Source organism: Papio anubis, chromosome 6 (assembly GCF_008728515.1).
Source record: "Papio anubis isolate 15944 chromosome 6, Panubis1.0, whole genome shotgun sequence".
NCBI classification, from domain to species: domain Eukaryota; kingdom Metazoa; phylum Chordata; class Mammalia; order Primates; family Cercopithecidae; genus Papio; species Papio anubis.
Genome location: NC_044981.1, coordinates 147,117,863 through 147,139,286, shown reverse-complemented (window position 1 = coordinate 147,139,286; position 21,424 = coordinate 147,117,863). Strand labels below are relative to the sequence as shown.

Here is a 21,424-nt window from a genome sequence, read left to right as displayed (position 1 = left end):
AAAATAACACAAGAAGAAACAGAAAATATTAATAACCCTATATTTTTTAAAGAAATTACATTCATAATTTAAAAGTTTCACACAAAGAAAACTCCATGCCCTCAGGGCTTCACAAGTGAATTCTACCAAAATTTAAGGAAGAAATAATGTCAGTTTTACATATAAACTCTTTCAGAAAATACAGAAATAAAAAATGTTTTCCAATTTGTTTTATGACACCCAGAGTTACCCTGATACCAAAATCATAGGCAATCATCTTTTTCCAAGAAAAGGAAACTACAGATGAATACCTCTCCTGAACACTGATTCGAAAATCCTTAAAATATACTGGTAAATCAAATTCATCAAAAATACTTCACAACAAAATGGGATTTATCCCATTTAGAAGGTTGATTTTTCTACTTGAAAATCAGTTGTAATTGACCATGTTGATGAATTAAAAAAAGAAAAACTATATAATCAGCAGCTCAATAGATGCAGAAAAATAGTTTTGAAAAATTCAACATCTATTCATGATTTAAAAACAAAAACACTTAGTGAAGTTGAAACAGAAGAAAACTTCCTCATTCTGAAAAGGGGCAACAATATACCCTTCGCCTAACATCATACGCAACGGTAAACTAAGAACAGACAAGAGCTACAAGCAGTTATATATACATTGATGCAGACAAAGTCTGCAGTTAGATTCAGGCAACTTAATTATCTAATAAAACAAAAAAACAGTAATTTTCAAGAATGTGACAGAATCTAGAGTAACAACAACAATGTCCTATGTCCAATCACAAAAATAGCAGCATAGCAAAGAAACTGAAGAGTAACCCATACTCAGGCAAAAAAGCAGTCAACAGAAACAAACTGCAAGTATGTCCAGATGTTGAATTTTTAAATGGGCAGAAGACTTAAAGAGACACTTCACAAAAGGAGATATGAAGCTGGCCAGTAAGGACAGGAAAATGTGCTCAACATCATTAGTCATCAAGGAAATGCAAATTAAAACCAACATGAGATGGCATTTCATCACAAATAGAATGGCTAACAAAAAGACTAACAATAGCAAGTATTGGCAAGGATGTGGAGCATCTCTCATATGTAAAGTCAAAATAGTACAAGGCCTTTGGAGAAATATTTGGCAATATATTATAAAGTCAAACATACATTGACCCTATGACGCAGGAATTCCACTCTTGGGTATTTACTTAAGAAAAATGAAAGCATACGTCCACAAGTAGACTTGCACAAAAATGTTAATATGAGTTTTATTTGTAATAGACAAAAATGGGAAGCAGCCAAAATGTTCATCAACAGGAGAATGAAGAAACAAATTACAATATAGTCATATAGTGAACTAGTACTCAGAACCAAAAAGCAGCAAACTAATGATACATACAACAATATGACTGAGCCTCAAAACCATTATGTCAAGCCAAACAAGCAAGTCACAGAAAATAGATATATGATTGCATTTATATGAAGGGCCAGCATAGGCAAAACTAAGCTATGGTGATGGAATCACAGGGACAGGGAAAGGGAGAGTATCTGAAAGGGATATGGAATTTCCTGAGGTAATAGAAATGTTCTACATTGGGAGCCACAGTGGCTCAGGCCTGTTGTCCTAGTGCATAAGGAGGCGAGGCTTAAGCGTTGGAAGCCAGCCTGGGCAACATAGAAACCTCTCATCTATATAACCAAGAAATGTTTTACATCATTATTGTTATGTCACTTGATATACATTTATCAAATTCCATTGAAATGTAAGCTTAAAATCTGTTTATTTTACTGTGGGTAAACTGTACTTAAGAAAAAATAATTTTTCAAAGCTACATTTAATTTTATAGCCCTAATATTTTCTTAGTTACACTTGAAAATAAGTAGGTTGACTTTTGAAAAAAAAATTCCATTGAAAAGTTTGATCACAGAAATCTTTTCATAAAGTTTTTATCTGCTGCTATAGAATCCTGAGAACCTACACATACACACACACACACACACACACACACACACACACACACACACTAGACTGACCCATGTGAATATAACTTTCCTGACTCCTGCTTCCTTACCATCAAGGAGGGTATAGAAATGACAGTGAGTTGCTTGGGGAGAATATCTGCTTTCCTGATAAGATACTTATCTTTTTAAAAAAGGTCTCTGGAGAGAGGGCTTTAAAGCAAAGAATAGAAAGAATTGCAGGCCCCATGAAAGGAAGAAATTAGAATTAGTGAGGCCCCAGAAGATCTGTCAAAAGATATCACATAGACTGCCATTGCTTCTTTGTTTAGAAAGATGTAGAGATAGCCACACATTGCAGAAGACCAGCTGGATGAAGCTTAAATCCTGGAATCAAGAAAGTAAATATCTAATTGGCAATATTTGTTATAAAAATTATGCTCCCAATTAGCTGAGGTTTTTGGAAAAGATATTCAGATTGAAAAGTCAACAAAAATGTACTGCTTGCTTTCACTTTATTCAAAAAATGACTAAAATTTTATCTTAAAATCTTAAATCTTAAAATAAGGAATCTACTCTGTATTTATGAAATATTCTATTGAATTTCAGCAGTAAAAGGAAATTCTTGCCACTAATGGTGAAATCATCATGAACTTACACCTAGACCATAAATATATTTTCAAATTAAATAAGTCTTTTCTAGAAATGATAAAGCTTGAAACCACACTCTTGTCATTTTGACCTTTTACAAAGCTAGACTTATTAGAAGACCTAAAAGCACCCAACATATGTGGTTATATCTTTATTTGTTATAGCCTATTTCTTAACAATGTCCTTCCTATTACTTACATTTGTGTGTTATAATCCTCTGTTAATAATATGAGTTATCTGTCATTGGTTCCATAGTACAGAATGATAAACAGTGTTAGGAAAACAAGCTATAGTTCTCTGTTTATGTTGAATCCAAAGTTCGCCATTTACTCACTGTAAAGGAGTATGTTCCACATGTTGCATGGCCTCTGGCCTCAGTTTCCTCATCTGTTAAAAAGGGGGTATTAATAGTACATTCTTCACAGGGTTATTTCGAAGAGTAAAGTAGAATTGAATGGAAACAATTTCAGCACCTTAATATCTCCTTGACATTTCAATTGGATTCTACCAATAACTCTATAAAGTAATCTACCAATAACTCAATAAAGCACAGAGAACAGTGGCCCTATCTTTTCATGCTCCTCCCTCCTTCATGACAGTACCCACAGAAGAGGAATTTTGTGTTTCTATAATGCTAAATGCCATAAAAATATTTTTTAAAAGGAAAGACTCTAGCTGTATAGACTATGGTTAGTCTGCCATCCATTTGTTCATTTACATAGTTTCGAACTTTGGAATCAAGACTTCTGATTTCAGTTGAGAAGTGTGCAGCAAATAATTCTCTAATCAAATTGTACTAATGTAAAAAGCAAGAAAAAAGCCTTCAGGATCTCCAGCTAGGCAAAGAGTTCCTAGACTTGACACCAAAAGTATGACTTACGATAGAAAACCATGATAAGTTAAACAAGGAAGGAAGGAAGGAAGGGAGGGAGGGAGGGAGGGGGAGGGGAGGAAGGAAGGAAAGACATGCATAACACACCCACCCACCCACCATTCGCTTTTGTTTTTTTTTACTGATGATAAAAAATAAAATAAAATTCTTTGGGATCCAAGTTAGAGAGAGCTGTTTGCTTTGTCCACAAGGAAACGCTTTGAGAAGCCAAAAGGTGACTTATTAATTCTACAAAGAATTTACCAGAAGGAAGGAAATGCAGCATCAGTGAATGATGCAAGTAACCAGCACCTGGAGATGTCATCAGCTGAATACCAAAACGGGGCAAACTGAATAGTGAAGAAAGATGTGTCAAAATTGGGCAAGGAATAAGGTATAAAGTAGGGTAGAAATGATAAGGAATTTATAATAAATCTCTGAAGTACTGGCTATTGCTTTATGTATAACTTGGCACGCACAGGAACAGGATGAGGTCTTAAAGAGTTGCCTGTGGGCCATCTGAAACTGTTAAATGCATTAGGAAAGATATGTTAGATGTGTTGGAAAACTGTTAAATGAGTTGAAAGTAATTGTTACTAATTACTTCACCTAGTGATTGTGAGGGCTAATGAGAGAGCATATTTAAATCATCCAACAATGTTCAAACTGTTGTTCTTTAACATGAAATAACTTCCTCCCATTATACTACTAGAACAAAACAAAAACATAGTCGCAAATAAAGAGTCTTAACAGAAAAGAGACAAGACACCATAATTTTTTAAACTGTCAAATAGGTTGACAGATGAAAATACTTGTAATAGTGAATATAAGTGGCCCAAATGTGCCCATCAAGTCATAGAATTTAAGATTGGTTTAAAAAATTGAATCTGAGTGTATATTTCTTATCAAGGCACCAAAGGTGAAAAGATACAGAAATTATCAAAGTACAGTGCTAGATAAATTTTTATCAATTTAACTTTTTTAAAACTAGGCACAACAATGTAAATTTAGAAAAATTGGGGTTTGGAGTTTTTCTAAAAGTATCAAATTGTAAAAGGTCATTATAATTGATAGTTCATAATTCACAAATATGTTAGTATGTGCAAAATAGGATAAATAAATATAGCATAAAGTAAGAACTATTCGAAAGTAAAAGGGAAAACAGAACATTTGTAATCCAGTCCTATATGTCTACAACAGATTCAATAAATAAAAATTATAAAAGGGCTTAAAGAAGAAAAAATGATATGATTAGAAAGTATATGATAAAAGATATTAAAAGAAAAATGCAAAATGAAACATGAGCTTTGAGTTTAAAAAAACAAAAAGCTGATATACAGGAGTGGACAGGTCAGTTAGAGATGCTGGCCAAAGGGAAGTGAGGAACTGTTCAGAGACAAAGTCAGGGTTCAGAGGAGAAGTCATCCAGTATCTACAGGAAAAGAAAACTGAGTCATTAAAATGCTCACAATAAGTGTCTATATGGTAGGTGGAAACTGACTCCTCTTACTGCACAGTCAACACTCAATAAAATACACCACTTCTGATACCAGATGTGTAGGAGGTTTTCCCCACACACCAAGCAATTCACCAGCAGACACCAACCAGTTGTTCTACAATTTAACTCAGTTCTGATGTTAACTGACTATATTGTCACAAAACCTTTGTCACTACTCAGTACCATCATTAATTTTTCCAACAGGAAATCACAGTTTATTTTTTAAAATTTCCTATACCAACAAATTTACATTTTCCACATATGTTCCTTGACTAATCACATTTTTATCCAATAAAATTTCAGTCTTTTAATTATTTAAAAATTGGATTTTTTTTTTCTTAACATAGGGTGTGGAATCCGTCTAGGCAAAGAGTCTAGGCAAAAGAAAACATTCATTCAGTGTATTAGTTAGCTAGTAGCTGCTGTAACAAAGCACTACAAATGGGTTAGCTTAATAGAAATGTATCCTCCTACAGCTCTCAAGTTTACAAGTCTGAGGCCAACATGTCAGCCTGTTGGCTCCTTTTGCAGTTAGTGAGGGAGAATCTATTCCATGGCTCTCTCCTAGCTTCTGGTGTTTTGTTGGCAGTCTTTGGCATCCCTTAATTTGTAGATGTATCACCCCAATCTCTACCTCACATTCACATGGCATTCTTCCTGTGTGTATGTCTGAGTCTCCAAATTTCCCCTTTTTATAAGTACATATTAGGGCTCCATCCTATGCCTGTATGGTCTCCTCCTAACTGGATCCGCAATGTCTCTATTCCAAATTAGGTCACATTCTGAGGGTAAAAGCAGTTGGGGACTTCCATATAAAGACTTTGGGGGGACATACTTCAACTTATAGCATTCGGTAATTCACGTATCAATATATTTAGGTAGAGAACATTTATGTTGTGAATCCTACAATGCTTAGCCTCATGCTAATCATTGGAAGGAGAGAGGAAACTTCCAGTTCCTGCCCTCACTGAGCACACAGTTGAGATGTGGGACCTGCCACTCTGTTTTGCTCACTCTGCTCCAGCCACACCAAGCTCCTCCATGTTCCTGGGCACAGTTAGCAAGCTCCTTCCTCAGGGACTTGGCGCCTTCTCTTTCCTCTGCCTGGAACGCTCTTCACTAGATCCTTCAATTGGCCACCTCTGTGAGATCTTCCCTAACTATCCCATTTAAAATAGTGACACCACTCATCTCACACTGCCTATTTCTCCTTCTAATTTTCTCAAAAATTCTTTGCATCTTCTAATGTAGTCTATAACTTACTTCTTTGTTTTGTTTATTGTCTGCCTCCCCACTAGAATTAAACAACTTGAAAATAGGGATTTTTGTCTGTTTTGCACACTGCTGTATCCCCAGGGCCTAAAATCATGCTCAGATGATCATGATGCAATGGATTAAGTGCTATGAGAGATACTACAGTGTTAAGGTTTAAGTTCAATATTCTCTTATTTATTTTACACACATTTATCGAGCACCTATTTAGGTACTGCTTGTGTAGTAGTGATTCATACCAAATTCACTTTCTTTTTTTATTCTCTTTTTGTTCTTCAGAATAAAAGCTTCCTAAATCATCAATTTAATTCAATATTGTTTTATTGCATAAGGTAAGGGCCAGGCACTGTGCAAATTATTTACATTAATTATTCTACACAAGGTAACTGAGATGCTTTAAGCCTTTTCTGAGGTCAAAGTAGCAAGCCACAGTGCTAGAATACAAATCCAGATCTGTCAGTCACCCCGTTTCCTATCTAAAGATTCTTTCATTCATCATCTATCTAAAAATCAAAATACTCTGATATTGTGTCCATAATTCCTTTTTTAGCCTGATTTTTAGGGAAAACTTTATTTTCCAATTATTTGGTATTTTTGTTTGTTTTAGTTTATTAATTCCAGATCCTATTTTCTAGCCATCTCAATAAGTACTGTATAAATTCTTACTCTTTGAAATTGAATTTGTTCATGGCCTATAATGATCAGTGTTTATTTATGAGCCACAGACCCCCTCAGAAGAAAGTATAATCCATATTTCTGTGGTATAGAGTTGGTATCTGAAACTATGAGGCCAGGTGTTTTCCTGGCTTCATAGTAGAACAGAGTTTGAGATTATAATGAGCCAGCCACTCCACAGTTCAGACCCTCTCAAATAATTTCTTTTTGATCCTTAGTGGGGGACAGGGGTAAAGAGGAGAGGATGATCCCTCAGATGTCCCATAAAATGCTGTTTCCCTTGGTCCAGTATGCCTGACTACTCACGGTATTGCCAACTTACTTCAGGGAATCCGAGAACTCAGCCCAAATCATTTCCCAAGTGGTGCTGTTTATGGATTCTGTTCACTCGCAGTATCTGTACCATTAATTTGTATTCAAGTAACTTGTGGCTTGAATGTCTTTGTACCTTAGCAGACAATCTTCTCATATTATGTTGCATAGCCCCTACCTTGGAAACTGTGATATTGTGATGTAATAAGAAATACATATTTGGTGTCTGGCCCAGTTCCTGGCAGAGAACTCCTAAAACTCTTATCATTTTCTGAGTGATAGGAGTGCTAGGTGCATCTTTTGTTTTAATATTTGGTCCTCGACCCCAACTCCTGACACAAAGTTCCTAATCCTTTGGAATTTCCTGGGTGTAGAATCTTTTGTTCTAATGGGGTGACTCAGGGTGGGCTCCTGGATCAGGGCTGGTCACCAGAAAGAACAAGCCATGAGGAGAGAAGAGCTGGAGACCCAATAATTGATCATACCCAAGTGATAAACCTTCCATAAAAAAAATCCCTGAACATGTGGATGTGTCTGGAGGGTAGTGCATTTGGGAGAGTGTGGAAACCCTCCACTGCTTTGCCCATACCTCACCCTGTGAATCTCTTTCATCACACTGTTCATCTGTATCCTTTACAATGTCCTTTGGAATACATTGGTAAACGTGTTTCCCTGAGTTCTGTGAGTCACTCAAGCAAACTAATTAAACCCCAAGAGTGGGTCATGGGAAGCACCCAATTTATAGCTAGTTGGTCAGAAGCATAGGTCACAACCTGGGGATTGTAGCTGGTATCTGCAGTAGAGGACACTCTTGTGGGACTAAGTCCTTAACCTGTGGGGTCAGTAAGATCCTTTACAAACATATTTGGCAATAAGCAGTAAGAGCCTTAAATCATTCATCCTTTGGCTCAGTAATTCAGATTCTTGGACTCTATCCTTAAGAAATCATGTAAAACATGGACATATCTTTATATGGAAGGAAATTTGTTGCTATGCTATTCAAAACATTAGAAAAATAAAAAGTGTAAGAAAGTCTAAATGCTAACTGTTAAGATGAGGGTTAAATAAATTATGATTCATTCACTGACAGAAATATGAAAATTAGAAAAATTAATCTGAGGACTTGGTAGCACCTTAAAATGCATAGAAGTATAAAAGCAGAATATGTACACTGATTACTTTCATGCAGAAAACATGTGCATATGCAAACTAAGCTATTTTACTTTTGTATAATAAATTTCTTATACATATATCGCCTGAAAAATATATTTTAGTAACATTCAAAAATGTCATTATAACACAACTTATTACTTTGTGCCAAAAATACGTCAGTGAATTTCAGAGAGGAGGAAAATCACATCTAGCTCTAATGGTTGAGAAGAGATGTCATGCAGGAAGTTAGGTTTAAACTGGACATTGAACAATTTGGATGGCAGAGAAACGAGTACACATTCAGAACAATAATTTTAATTTATGCTCCAAACTCCATATCACCCCAATTTGGAGTAAGAAGTAAACTCAATGGATCTGTGTATGTCTAAGCCAATCAGAATTAGAGTCCATGGACTCCCACAAAGCCATATGACCTCCAAGTCTGACATCAAAATTACATTAAGATCAGCTAGAAATAGATTCGGTTAGGTTTCTGTCCATTTGTTTCTTAAAAGATGAAAGTGTTATAAAAATACACCATGACTTGGTTATCTTTAACCAACTTACCTGTGAAATATGAAACAATAGATTAGGAATAAAATTTATTTTGAGAAACAATATGATCATTCACATGAAAACTGTCCCAAGCTCTCAGATATTTTTAAATTCCTAAAATATTTTCCCAGACTTACAGACAATGATTTATCATTACTTCATTCTAACAAACCATCACCATAATTCTGAAATTATAACTAAATTCATATCCAAAATATACACAAGAGGAAGCTGTAGAAAAATTTCCAACATAAGGTTCCTTCCTAATAAAATGAATCCCTCACTGTATTCTAAGGCCTACAGTGTCAGGAACTGTATATCATTTCTCAGATTCTTCCACATATGGAGCACACGGAAGACAATAAATTTTTTCTGATAAAATCAACACAGGTAAAAATCATAAAGTAAAAGACTAATAGACAACCTTATAGAAATACTTTAAAATTTTGTGTAGCAAAAAAAAAATAATAAAAGACAAAAGGCAAGCTAAAACTGAAAAACATTATCTACAACACGTCAGAAAAAAGAGATGCTTTCTTTACAATGTTCTCTTACATGTAAATAAGAAAAGATCAACATCTAAGAGAAAAAGGGGCAAACATGCAGCCTATCTCCAACACCACGATATCCTAAGGAAGGAGTGATCATTAGAGAAAAAGTATAGAAAAAAATCAAGATTCACATGGCAGGTTTAATAAGTTTGCTTAATAATACAGAATTTGAAGAGAAATATTTAATAAACATGAGGTGTATTGATGAATGTGCATAATCCACTCAGCATTGTTATTACGATCCATGTTTAAACACTTTATATTGTTAATTAATGTTGGTTAATATTGGAAGTTCTGTTAATTATAACTAAAATGTCAAGTAGCATTATCGCAAACATATATTCATTTATATTTCATGGCTATGTTTAATTTCTTGAGGGAGGGAGAAACACCTTTGAGATACAGAGAGTAATTTTATGTAATAGCACCGCAGAATTGATTCACATTGTTTTTCCATGTTTACAGCTTTTTTTTAGGTGTGTATATATTGCATTGAATTCATTGAAAAAAAATTCTTCTTTGCAGACATAAATGGAATTCTTGCCTGTGATAAGCAAAAATAAAAATAAAAATTTAAAAAACACGGAAATAAGAGAAAAACAAATGCAATCGAGGGTTGTGGAAATGCCTAGGACTGAAATCTAGAAATCTGTTTATTAATAACATAGCCTTTTGTTGGCATTTTTAGAAATACTAGAGACTATTTTCACCTCTCAGATTGTCCTTTTTGCACTCGGCATCCTTGAGCAAGAAAGACTGTGTTCTCCATGCTGTATGATGGAACACAGGCAGCCACTTATTAATAAGAATCAATTTGAACTGCCAGGCAGAGATGAAACATCAGCACAAGTTAATTAAAAGGTTACATTTCAATTCAAATATCTAAGTAAGAATAATAGCCATTCCCACAATACCAATAGACTTTGAAACTGGCTATGTTCACCAATATCCTCAGGATAAATGTACATATACATGGACCAAAAAAAGACATTTTCCCTTTAATATAAAAGTAAATTACTTAACGATAATTTGGCCTAAGCCCATAGATCAGTGGTTCAGGATAGAGCAAGGTATTACACCTATGAGAACAGTTCTTCAGCTTTTAAATTCTAATTGAGCCAGTTATTTTTCTCTTTATTTTGTACAAATTTATTGAACAATAAAGTTTAAAATCTAGGGTCTAAACAAATTTTATAAAAATCATTTTTCAACTTGGTGTCTACTTTTCTGCCCCATAAAAGTCCTGTGGCAGAAGTGGAAAAAGCCAAGGAAAAAGAAATGAGGAATTAAGTCAGAGAAGTGATGGTGTAAATGAGAGATAATTAGGGCCTTGGAAGTCCCTGCAAGGAGACTCAGAATTCAGCTCTAAGTCAGATAGAAAACTGCTGGAGGATTTTGAACAGAGAAGTAATTTTAATTTTTTGGCATTTTAATGGGGTCACTCTGCCTGCTGGGTTGAGCATAGTCTGTATTTAAGGTAAGGGTTACAGAAACTATCACTCTAAGCCAGATTGAAAGTTCAAAGTGGGTTGGACCAGATGGGGACAGGAGCTGGTGAGAGACGGTTCATTTGTGGACACTGCCGAAGGAAGAGGCAAAGCAATGTGTCTGGAAATGAGGCATGAAAAGAAAATGGAAATCAGAATGATTCCGAGGTATTTGACCAGAGCAAATGGAGGATATTTGCTGTTGACAGAGCTGGGGGAAACTTTGTGGGACTGGGTCATGGAATGAATGTAAGAGCTCAGTTTGAGAGTTATTGGAAATGTCTGGAATTTGAAAACTTCCATTTGCATATGGCAATGTCAAGTAGATCATTGAGTATACATGTCTCAAATTGAATGAGATGATCAAGAAAGTGAGGACAGAGAGAGGGGAGAACCAGAGTTTGAACTCTGGGGCACTCTGACATTTACTAGTAAAACAGAAAGAAATAGCAAAAAATGTCTCAGCCAGTGGTATAGAAGGAAACCTGGAGATCAGCTGTACTGGAGATCAATTAAAGAAAGTTTATTAAAGACAATGAGTTATCAAGTGGTAAACAATGTTGGCAGTGGTTACCAGAGACCGGGAAGAGTAGTGGGGAAGGGTATGAACAGAGGTTTATTGGGTAAAAACATACAGTTAGACAGAAGGAATAAGTTCTAATGTTTAATAGCACAGTATGATGTCTATACTTAACAGTAATTACATATTTCAAAATACCTAGAAGAGAGAATTTGGAATGTTCCCAACACGGAGAATCGATCAGTGAGGTGATGGATATCCCAATTACCCTGATTTGATCATTACATATTGTATGCATCAATCAAAATATCACATGTATACCATAAATATGTATAATTATTATACATCAAGAATAATGTAGATAACTAAAATGAGGACTAAAAACTGACCAACAGGTATTACAATGTGAAATTTCCTTGGTGACTTTTGATAAGAGCAGCTTCCCAGAGTAGTAAGAATAGTCTAACTGCAGTGTGTTCAAGAGAGAATGAGTCAGCAAATTCAGATTGTGGGAAACTCCAGAGGCAAAGGAAATAAATTGCAAGGAAACTAACGCAGAGAGAAGATCCATATTAAACGAGATTAAAAGAGACAAATCAACCAATTAGAACAAATGGACTTTATGTGGATGAACAAGCAACAACAAGATATACCCACAAAAATCTGGATTCAAACAAATCATAAAAAACAAACTATAAAACTGTGAGAAGTTTTATACTGGATACTTGGTAATATTAGGGTATTTTTTTTACTTTTTAGGGGTGATTGTTTTATAATTACGTTTGTTTATTAAGATTATTTCATGTATTTTAGATACACTTACAAAAGGATTTACAGATAGAATTATATGATGTCTAGGATGTGATTCAAAATAACACCATAGTGGGTAGAGATTGGGTGGGAAGAAGAAATATTAATATAAGGATGGGATAAGATTGCCATATGTTGAGAATTGTTGAAGTTGAGTAATGGCACCTGGTGGTACTGTTCTCTATCTTTTTCTATGTTTGAACTTTTTTATAATAAAAATTTTTAAATTGTGGTGTGGGGGACCAGAGAGAGAAGAAAAAAAAAGGACACTGAGTATAGGCAACTTTTTCAGAATTTTGCTGTAGAGATTCTGCAGTAATCAGAGGAGAAGTAGAGTCAAGAGTTGTTTTTAAGAGTTAAGAATACTGATTTTGTTTGCTGCTGCTTGGCCTTCCAAGAAGAATTTAGTTCTGACAAATAATTTAATTCTTTACTAATCAGTACTAATCAGAAGTTAAGTTATAGTGGTGACTTTAAGAGAGGTCAAAAATTGTTCTAAGAAATCAATACACAAATATCCAACTTCAGTTGACCTCACAGAATGCTTAATCATCCACACTATAAAATTTCTAAGTCTTATTCTTTCCCAATGTAACTACAACCATTACTCACACCTACATATCCATCAAAAACACACATTCAGAAACTCTCTACATAATAACATTGAATGAAAATTCTGTTTCAAAGTTATAATCTGCTAATATAACTCACTAGCAAAGTATTAGCACATGATAGGTAATAAATTTGGATTAAATATAACCAATGCCTAAATCAAAAAATGAAGAAGCAAGGAAAATTGTCATACGCTTTATGCAGCTATTCCTTAAAATCAAACTATCAACTCATTGGCTTATTAGTAGAGTTAATTCTTAAATGTTTTCCTTAATCACTACTGTACTCATTTTTTTTTCAACGTTGCTGGCTAACAAGTACTCAGTTGTTGCAACAACTACCCACAAATAAATACACAGCAGGTGAATGTCTGTTTCTATGGTTTCTATTTACAGTAGAGAGAGATTGTTTAACACTTGCTACTTTCCTTTTATAACAGAAATTTAAGTATTGCCTTCTCCCTATTCTTATCCTTCTTGTCCTCCATCCTGTAATGCTATCTATTTTCTTTCTCTTCATCTGGCTCCCTTTCTTAATCACCATTACCCTAAGTTCCATTAAAAGTGATTTAATTTCAGTTTTCCATTCTAGGAAAAATGTCTGGACAGAAAAGGAACAAACAGTGGGAGAGTTGCCTGCACTTTTTAAAAAAATAAGTTTGAGCAAATATACTTTGTTTCTTAAACTAGATCAGCAACTTAAGAAGAAATGACAGTTTCCTTCTTTGCTTAGACAAAGCCTCTTTCTATGACAAATCCTTGAGTAACAGGGATAGTTCCCCCCACCTCCATCTTTCAGCAGTGTCTGATATCTGTTTGATAAGATAAGCTTCAGGAATGCAGTGAGCCAATTACTTGGGTTGCCCTCAGCAAATACACTTACTTACTGCTGGATCAAACTAAAATATTCATTATTTATACCCCTATTTCTGTACTGTGGTACAAAATTATAGCAAACAAAAGTTGGTAAAATATAATGTCACATGGATAACAAAAAAACATCAGTTTGAAAAATAATTTGGGATCATTTTTCTCATAATATCCTCTGTACCAAATTGAATCACCCAAGTGTGCTCAATGATCTGTCAGTGTACAATGATGTGATAGAAATGGTAAAACAAAATCCTTTTTGAGATATCATCCCAAAACTGTTGAGCAAAGATTCCTAGGAGATAGTCTTCCCTTGCATTTGAGAAAATTAGCTTCTGGGAAGTGACTTTCAAAGTCAAACAAGGTGGTAATATTCTGTTGAAAAGGAAAAACAAAATACTTTATTCATTAAACAAGTAAAATAATGTTAAAGCATAGATATCAATGTACTTAACTGTAAATGTAAATGTACAGATATATTGAGCAAATTCAATGAGCACTGTCCTATGTCAACATTGGAACTGTGCAGAAACATATAAACCTTCTCTAATCCGAGTTCAATTATGTATTCCTTTAACTCCTCAAAAAGCAATTTCATATTGTACATGTGAGCATGCCAATGGAAAAAAAGTTACTTTTAGTATTATTAACATAGTATTTTTTGAATATCAAGTATTTCTTTGAATATCAGCAAAAAAACACATATTTCAGGTTTGTCCTAATGGAGAATGTCAGGCACACCCAAATGTATCAGTGCTTTCTTTGTAGACTTTCTTAATCACTCAGCCAAGCAAAGCCATTAACTTACTCTAATTCCCTACAGAAGTCTTTAGTTTTACCACCTTTAAAATGCCTGTACAGCCAATTTCCCATTAGCAAATGTAAAAGATTTTATATTACTATTAAGTTGCTTTAACAAACTCAATTTTAGGTCCCCAAAGTCTCTTACTTGGTTCCACTGCCTGTACAATAGGTGTCTATATTTTTGTGCATAGCTTTCTTTTTACATTGAGAAAGATACACAACACCAAAGTGTAATAGATAATTTGGTTGATATAAATTAAGTAGAATGAGGAAAGAAATGGGCTTAATTCACTTTCAATGACAATGATTAGAATTTCATTTTCTACACTACAGACCCAATCGTAAAGGAGCAAAAGCTCCAGGGATTTTGAAAATATAATTAAAATAATATAAGCACAGAATCATGAACTTTCTGGCATGCCCATATTTGTCTGACTTATTTCCATACTGAGCACAATATCCATATCCAATCTTCCCTCGGCTAATGCATACTATTATCTGTCTACTAGTAAATCCTTTCTTATCCTCTATGGTTTCTCACACATTCTCACTTTACTTGTTTTCCTTAAACATTAGCTTATTTCTTTTATTTTCGCCTTTGGGGTCATTTGTTTAATAAACATCTTCTTTTCTGATGTTTATTAAAAATTCACCTGCCTTTTTAAATCACATTTTAAACTAATGTGTCTCCTCTTTTTCTTTGTCTTGATTGTTTTCTCTACACTTCGTATTTCTCCTCTACTGCACCTGGGTCTCATTCAGGTAGAGTAAAGAAAGGCCCAACTGAAGGCACTTTCCTGCCTCGCTTTGCAGATTTGGAGGAAAACAGAATGAACGCTACACATGTGTACAAACCCACAAATGAGGGAAAAGTGCAGGGAGCTAGCGTCAAATTCTCTAGCAAAGATGTGCACAGTTAGAATTGAAAAGCAATGGGATAAACAAGGTAAGAGGCAGAAGAGACAGCACCAACCAGCATGAGAGCCAGAGAAGCAAAATGGGAACCAAGTAAGGAAGTAGCTAGAGGAGGTTTCTGGCCAACATTCATTAATTACAATTCTATCAAGCAGCCTGTCATGTTTGGTTTACAATTAGTCTTCCAACCAAGCTCAGACAGACAATTTAAAAATGTATTTTTTAATTAGTATATAGATTAAGATATAATATTCTTTTTTCTTTATAATTTAAGGTTCTAAAATGTAAAACATGTCAAGACTGATCATTATTATTCATGTATTAGAGCAGGTTAAAATAGCAGATGCCTATAAAACGCTACATATATTCTATAGAATAAGAATTTAAAAGAATTCAAAAAAAGAGAGTGTGAAAAGGAAGAAAATAAGCCAGACTTAAAGACAAATATGGTTATTATGAATAAGCATTAGGTGAACTCTGAGCTTCCTAGTGGCTAAGAATCAAGAAACCTGTGATGTGTAATAAATTTTTAGTATCTGCTATGAGGAAGCAAATCAATTTTTCAAGAGAAACGAACCTTAAACTTTTGTCCATACTAATCTTACAACACAGGTTCTTACATTTTTTTAACATGATTCCTTTTAGAATATCATAAAACCTATAATCCCCAGCCTAGAAAATCACAGAAGGCTGACACTGACTTACAGCGCCTCAGCTCCAGCGCCATGGCGCCCTCCAGGAAGTTCTTTATGGGGGAACTGGAAGATGAACGGACGGAAGAAGAGTGGTGGAGCTCACCGGCATTCTGATAGCGGCCAAGGTGCCGGCCGACACTGAGGTGGTTTGCGCTACCCCCGCTGCCTCTATCGACTTTGCCCCAGAAGCCAGAGCCGAAGATTGCTGTGACTGTGCAGAACTGCTACAAAGTAACTAACGGGGCCTTTACTGCAGAGATCACCCCTGGCATGATCAAAGACTGCGAAGCCAGTCTGGGGTCCTGGGGCACTCAGACAGTGGCATGTCTTTGGGGAGTCAGATGAGCTGATTGAGCAGAAAGTGACCCATGCTATGGCAGAGGGACTCAGAGTAATCGCTTGCACTGGGGAGAAGCTAGCTGAAAGGGAAGTGGCATCATTGAGAAGTTTGTTTTCGAGTAGAAGAAGGTCATCACAGATAATGTGAAGGACTGGAGCAAGGTCATCCTGGCCTATGAGCCCACGTGGGCCATTGGTACCAGCAAGACTGTACCACCCTAGCAGGCCCAGAAAGTACAGGAGAAGCTCCAAGAATGGCTTAAGTCCAACGTCTCTGATGCGGTGGCTCAGAGCACCCGTATCATTTATGGAGGCTCTGTGATCGGGGCAAGCTGCAAGGAGCTGGGCAGCCAGCCTGAGGTGGATGGCTTCCTCGTGGGTGATGCTTCCCTCAAGCCCGAATTCGTGGACATCATCAATGCCAATGAGCCCCATCCATCTTCCCTATCCTTCCTCCCAAGCCAGGGACTAAGCAGCCCAGAAACCCAGTAACTGCCCCTCTCCTGCGCATGTTTCTGATGGTGTCATTTGCCCCTTCTTGTGGCCTCATCCAAACTATACCTTCCTTTACCGTTTATATCTTCACCCTGTAATGGTTAGGACCAGGCCACTCCCTTCTACACTTAGTATAACCTTGGAACTAGATGTCACTAAGGTGGCTTCTCCTTGGCTGAGAGGTGGAAGGGGTGGAATTTGCTGCTGGGTCCCCTAGGCCCTAGTGAGGGCAGGAGAGAAACTATCCTCTCCCTTCTTACACAGTGAGGCTAAGATCCTCCCCTCCAAAGCCAAGAGTGCTGCCCTTTCCCACAGTGCCCGCACCTGTGTGTGCTGTGTATGTGAACCACCCACATGTGAGGGAATAAACACCTGGCAGTAAAAAAAAAAAAAAAAGGAAAAAGAAAATCACAGAAATTTTGTAGACATTTTCAGAGATTCATGAACTCTTTCAAGCCTATCCTTGGAACCTCTAGGAGTCCATGATCTACATATTAAGGATTCTTGTCATTAGAATGGACATGGGGGAAGTTTTAAAAGTCATAGTGAATAATGACAGTAGAAACTGCAAAATCTGTTTTTATGTCTTTCTTATTTATGTTGAGAGCATAATATTAAGGGATAATTTAGTGAAAATAATTGTGTAAAGAAGGTAAAGTTATGAACTACATATGTGCAATCACAATGTCTATATTTGACCTTATGGCCAGCATACTAGCTACCTTTATTTTTCATGGCATAAGTGACATCTAATAATTTCTTCTAATAATGTCCTATGGAAGTATAGAATCTATAATACTCAAATAAGTAAATCTAATAGCAATCCATTTATAATTCTCTTACTATATTTTATAGTTTACTAACATACATTGCCAAACAATATATTATTTGGTTTTCGTTATTTGTGGGCTTTATAAAAATAGAATCATGTTACATGTAGTTTCTTGAAACTTTTTTCACTCAACATTATGCTTCCAAATCGCGTCCATGTTATTATACATCACTCAAGTCATTATTTTAATCTTGTATAATATTTTATTCAATAAATAAGCCATAAATTATTCCTCACCCATTAATAGACATTTGAATTGATTCTAGTATTTTGCTATTAGAAATTTAGGTGTTATCAACATCTTCTGGGAAAAAGGTTTTACTCTGACAATGGAAACAGGGGAAGAACTCATAGGCTCACTACTAGTAATAGTCTAAGTCTTGGGCTAGCTGGTTATATGGATGTTCATTAATTATTATGCTTTAGAACCTACCTGAAAGTTACATATATTATTTTGTATTTATAAAATATATTTTTAAGTTAAAATTAAAGTTAAGTTAAAATTGATAAACTAGAATATTTTATAATGCTAAAAATTTTGGATAATGGAGATTCATGCTTTAAAAGATGGTAGAAATTTCTTTAAACACCAAAATTTTCAAAAGTGAAAAATTATCTATGGGGATTCTTTGGTCTTCACTAATTATTATGTAACAATGTTTTCTATCATTTTCCCAGGACCTACGCAATCAATAGCATGACTTTCCATTTTCCTAAACTACCACTTCCCTGTTAGACTTTGATAAGAGATAGCACAGAGTTCAAAGTGATTCAGCATCAAAACAAGTACCTGTCTGTTTTGCTATAAACTATTGCATAACACAAATGCAAGATATTGAGTTGCTTTTTTATTGTTTTTATCAGAAATATCACTGTATTCTCTGGATTATAACAGCCTAAGGCTAAACAGAGGAATACTCTATAACCACTGTATACCAGAAAAGAAAACCAGGGCTTCCTAATTCATTCCCTTCTTCTAGGAAAGTGCAAAGAGGATCACGTGTTGTTCTTGTGTATAAAAGATTCCCTGAAGCATCTTGGATCAAGTCGTGCGTAAGATGGCCAAATAGGAACAGCTCCGGTCTGCAGCTCCCAGCAAGATCAACACATAAGGTGGGTGATTTCTGCATTTCCAACTGAGGTATCTGGCTCATCTCATTGGCACTGGTTAGACAGTGGGTGCAGCCCACAGAGGGCAAACAGAAGCATGAGGCATCACCTCACCTGGGAAGCACAAGAAGAAAGTGAACTCTCTCCCCTAGCCAAGGGAAGCCGTAAGGGACTGTGCCGTGAGGAATGGTGCACTCTAGCCCAGATACTACTCTTTTCCTACAATCTTCACAACCCACAGACCAGGAGATTCCCTCGGGTACCTATGCCACCAGGGTCCTGGGTTTCAAGCACAAAAGTGGGCAGCCATTTGGGCAGACACCGAACTAGCTGCAGGAGTCTTTTTCATACCCCAGTGGCGCCTGGATCACCAGCAAGACAGAACTGTTCACTCCCCTGGAAAGGGGGCTGAAAGCCAGGGATCCCAGTGGTCTAGCTCAGCAGATTGTACCCCCACAGAGCCCAGCAAGCTAAGATCCACTGACTTGAAATTCTCGCTGCCAGCACAGCAGTCTGAAGTCGACATGGGACACTAGAGCTTGGTCAGGGAAGGGGCATCCACCATTACTGAGGCTTGAGTAGGCGGTTTTCCCCACACAGTATAAACAAAGCCACCAGGAAGTTCAAACTGGGCAGAGACCACCACAGCTCTGCAAAGTTGCTATAGCCAGACTGCCTCTGTAGCTTCCTCCTCTCTGGGCAGGGCATCTCTGAAAGAAAGGCAACAGCCCCAATGAGAGGCTTATAGATAAAACTCCCATCTCCCTGGAAAAGAGCACCTGGGGGAAGGGGCAGCTATGGGCGCAGCTTCAGCAGAATTATACATTCCTGCCTGCCAGCAAAGGGAAGCCCATTAGACTAACAGCAGATCTCTCTGCAAAAACTCCACAAGCCAGAAGAGAGTGGGGGCCAATATTCAACATTCCTAAAGAAAATAATTTTCAACTCAAAATTTTAAATCCAGCCAAACTAAGCTTCATAAGCAAAGGAGAAATAAAATCCTCTACAGACAAGCAAATGCTGAGAGATTTTGTCACCACCCGGCCTGCCTTACAAGAACTCCTGAAGGAAGCACTAAATATGGAAAGGAAAAACTGCTTTCAGACACTGCAAAAACATAACAAATTGTAAAGACCATCGACACTGTGAAGAAACTACATCAACTAACGGGCAAAATAACCAGCTAGCATCATAATGATAGGATCAAATTCACACAATATTAACCTTAAATGTAAATGGGCTAAATGCTGCAACTAAAAGACATAGACAGGCAAATTGGATAAAGATTAAAGACTCATTGATATGCTGTATTCAGGAGACCCATCTCATGTGCAAAGACACACATAGGCTCAAAATAAAGGGATGGAGGAATATTTACCAAGCAAATGGTAAGCAAAAAAAAAAAAAAAAAAGGAGGGTTGCAGTCCTAGTCTCTGATAAAACAGACTTTAAACCAATAAAAATCAAAAAAGACAAAGAAGAGCATTACATAATGGTAAAGGGATCAATGCAACAAGAAGAGCTAACAATCCTAAATATATATGCACCCAATACAAGTGCACCCAGATTCATAAAGCAAGTTCTTAGAGGCCTACAAAGAGACATAGACTCTCACACAATAATAGTGGGAGACTTTAACATCCACTGTTAATATCAGACAGACAAAAATGAGACAGAAAATTAACAAGGATATTCAGGACTTGAACTCATCTCTTGACCAAGCGGACCTAATAAACATCTACATAACTCTCCACCCAAAATCAACAGAATATACATTCTTCTCAGCACCACACTGCACTTATTCTAAAAGTGATCACATAATTGGAAGTAAAGCACTCCTTAACAAATGCAAAAGAACAGAAATCATAACAAACAGTCTCTCAGACCACAGTGCAATCAAATTAGAACTCAGGATTAAGAAACGTACTCAAAACCACACAACTACATGGAAACTGAACAACCTGCTCCTGAATGACTACTGGGCAAATAATGAAATTAAGGCAGAAAAAAATAAGTTCTTTGAAATCAATGAGAACAAAGACACAACATACCAGAATCTCTGGGACACAGCTAAAGCAGTGTTTAGAGGGAAATTTATAGCACTGACTGCCCACAGGAGAAAGCAGGAAAGATCTAAAATAGACACCCTAACATCACAATTAAAAGTACTAGAGAAGCAAGAGCAAACAAATTCAAAAGCTAGCAGAAGACAAGAAATAACTGAGATCAGAGCAGAACTGAAGGAGATAGAGACATGAAAAACCCTTCAAAAAAAATCAATGAATCCAGGAACTGGTTTATTGAAAAGATTAACAAAATAAATAGACCACTAGACAGACTAATAAAGAAGAAAAGAGAGAAGAATCAAATAGACACAAAAAATGAAAAAGGGAATATCACCACTGATCCCACAGAAATACAAAATGCCATCAGAGAACACTATAAACACCTC

General features: G+C 36.1%; 1 protein-coding gene across 4 annotated transcripts in view; it reads right to left on the bottom strand.

Annotated features, from left to right (window-relative positions):
- The window catches only part of FRK (fyn related Src family tyrosine kinase), a 116,463-nt gene that overhangs the window by 76,516 nt on the left and 18,523 nt on the right, over positions 1 to 21,424 (bottom strand). The window contains exons 1-2 of one of the 4 annotated variants that reach the window (XM_021936899.2): positions 7,237 to 9,360; positions 2,933 to 2,985 (exon numbers count right to left, since the gene is read on the bottom strand). The exons of 2 other annotated variants lie outside the window; for them this stretch is intronic. In XM_021936899.2, the coding sequence (XP_021792591.1) occupies positions 2,933 to 2,985 (53 nt within the window). In that variant the 5' untranslated portion in view covers positions 7,237 to 9,360. Of the gene's footprint in view, positions 1 to 2,932; positions 2,986 to 7,236; positions 9,361 to 21,424 lie in introns of those variants that run through there. One more of the 4 variants, XM_021936900.2, reaches the window with a different exon arrangement.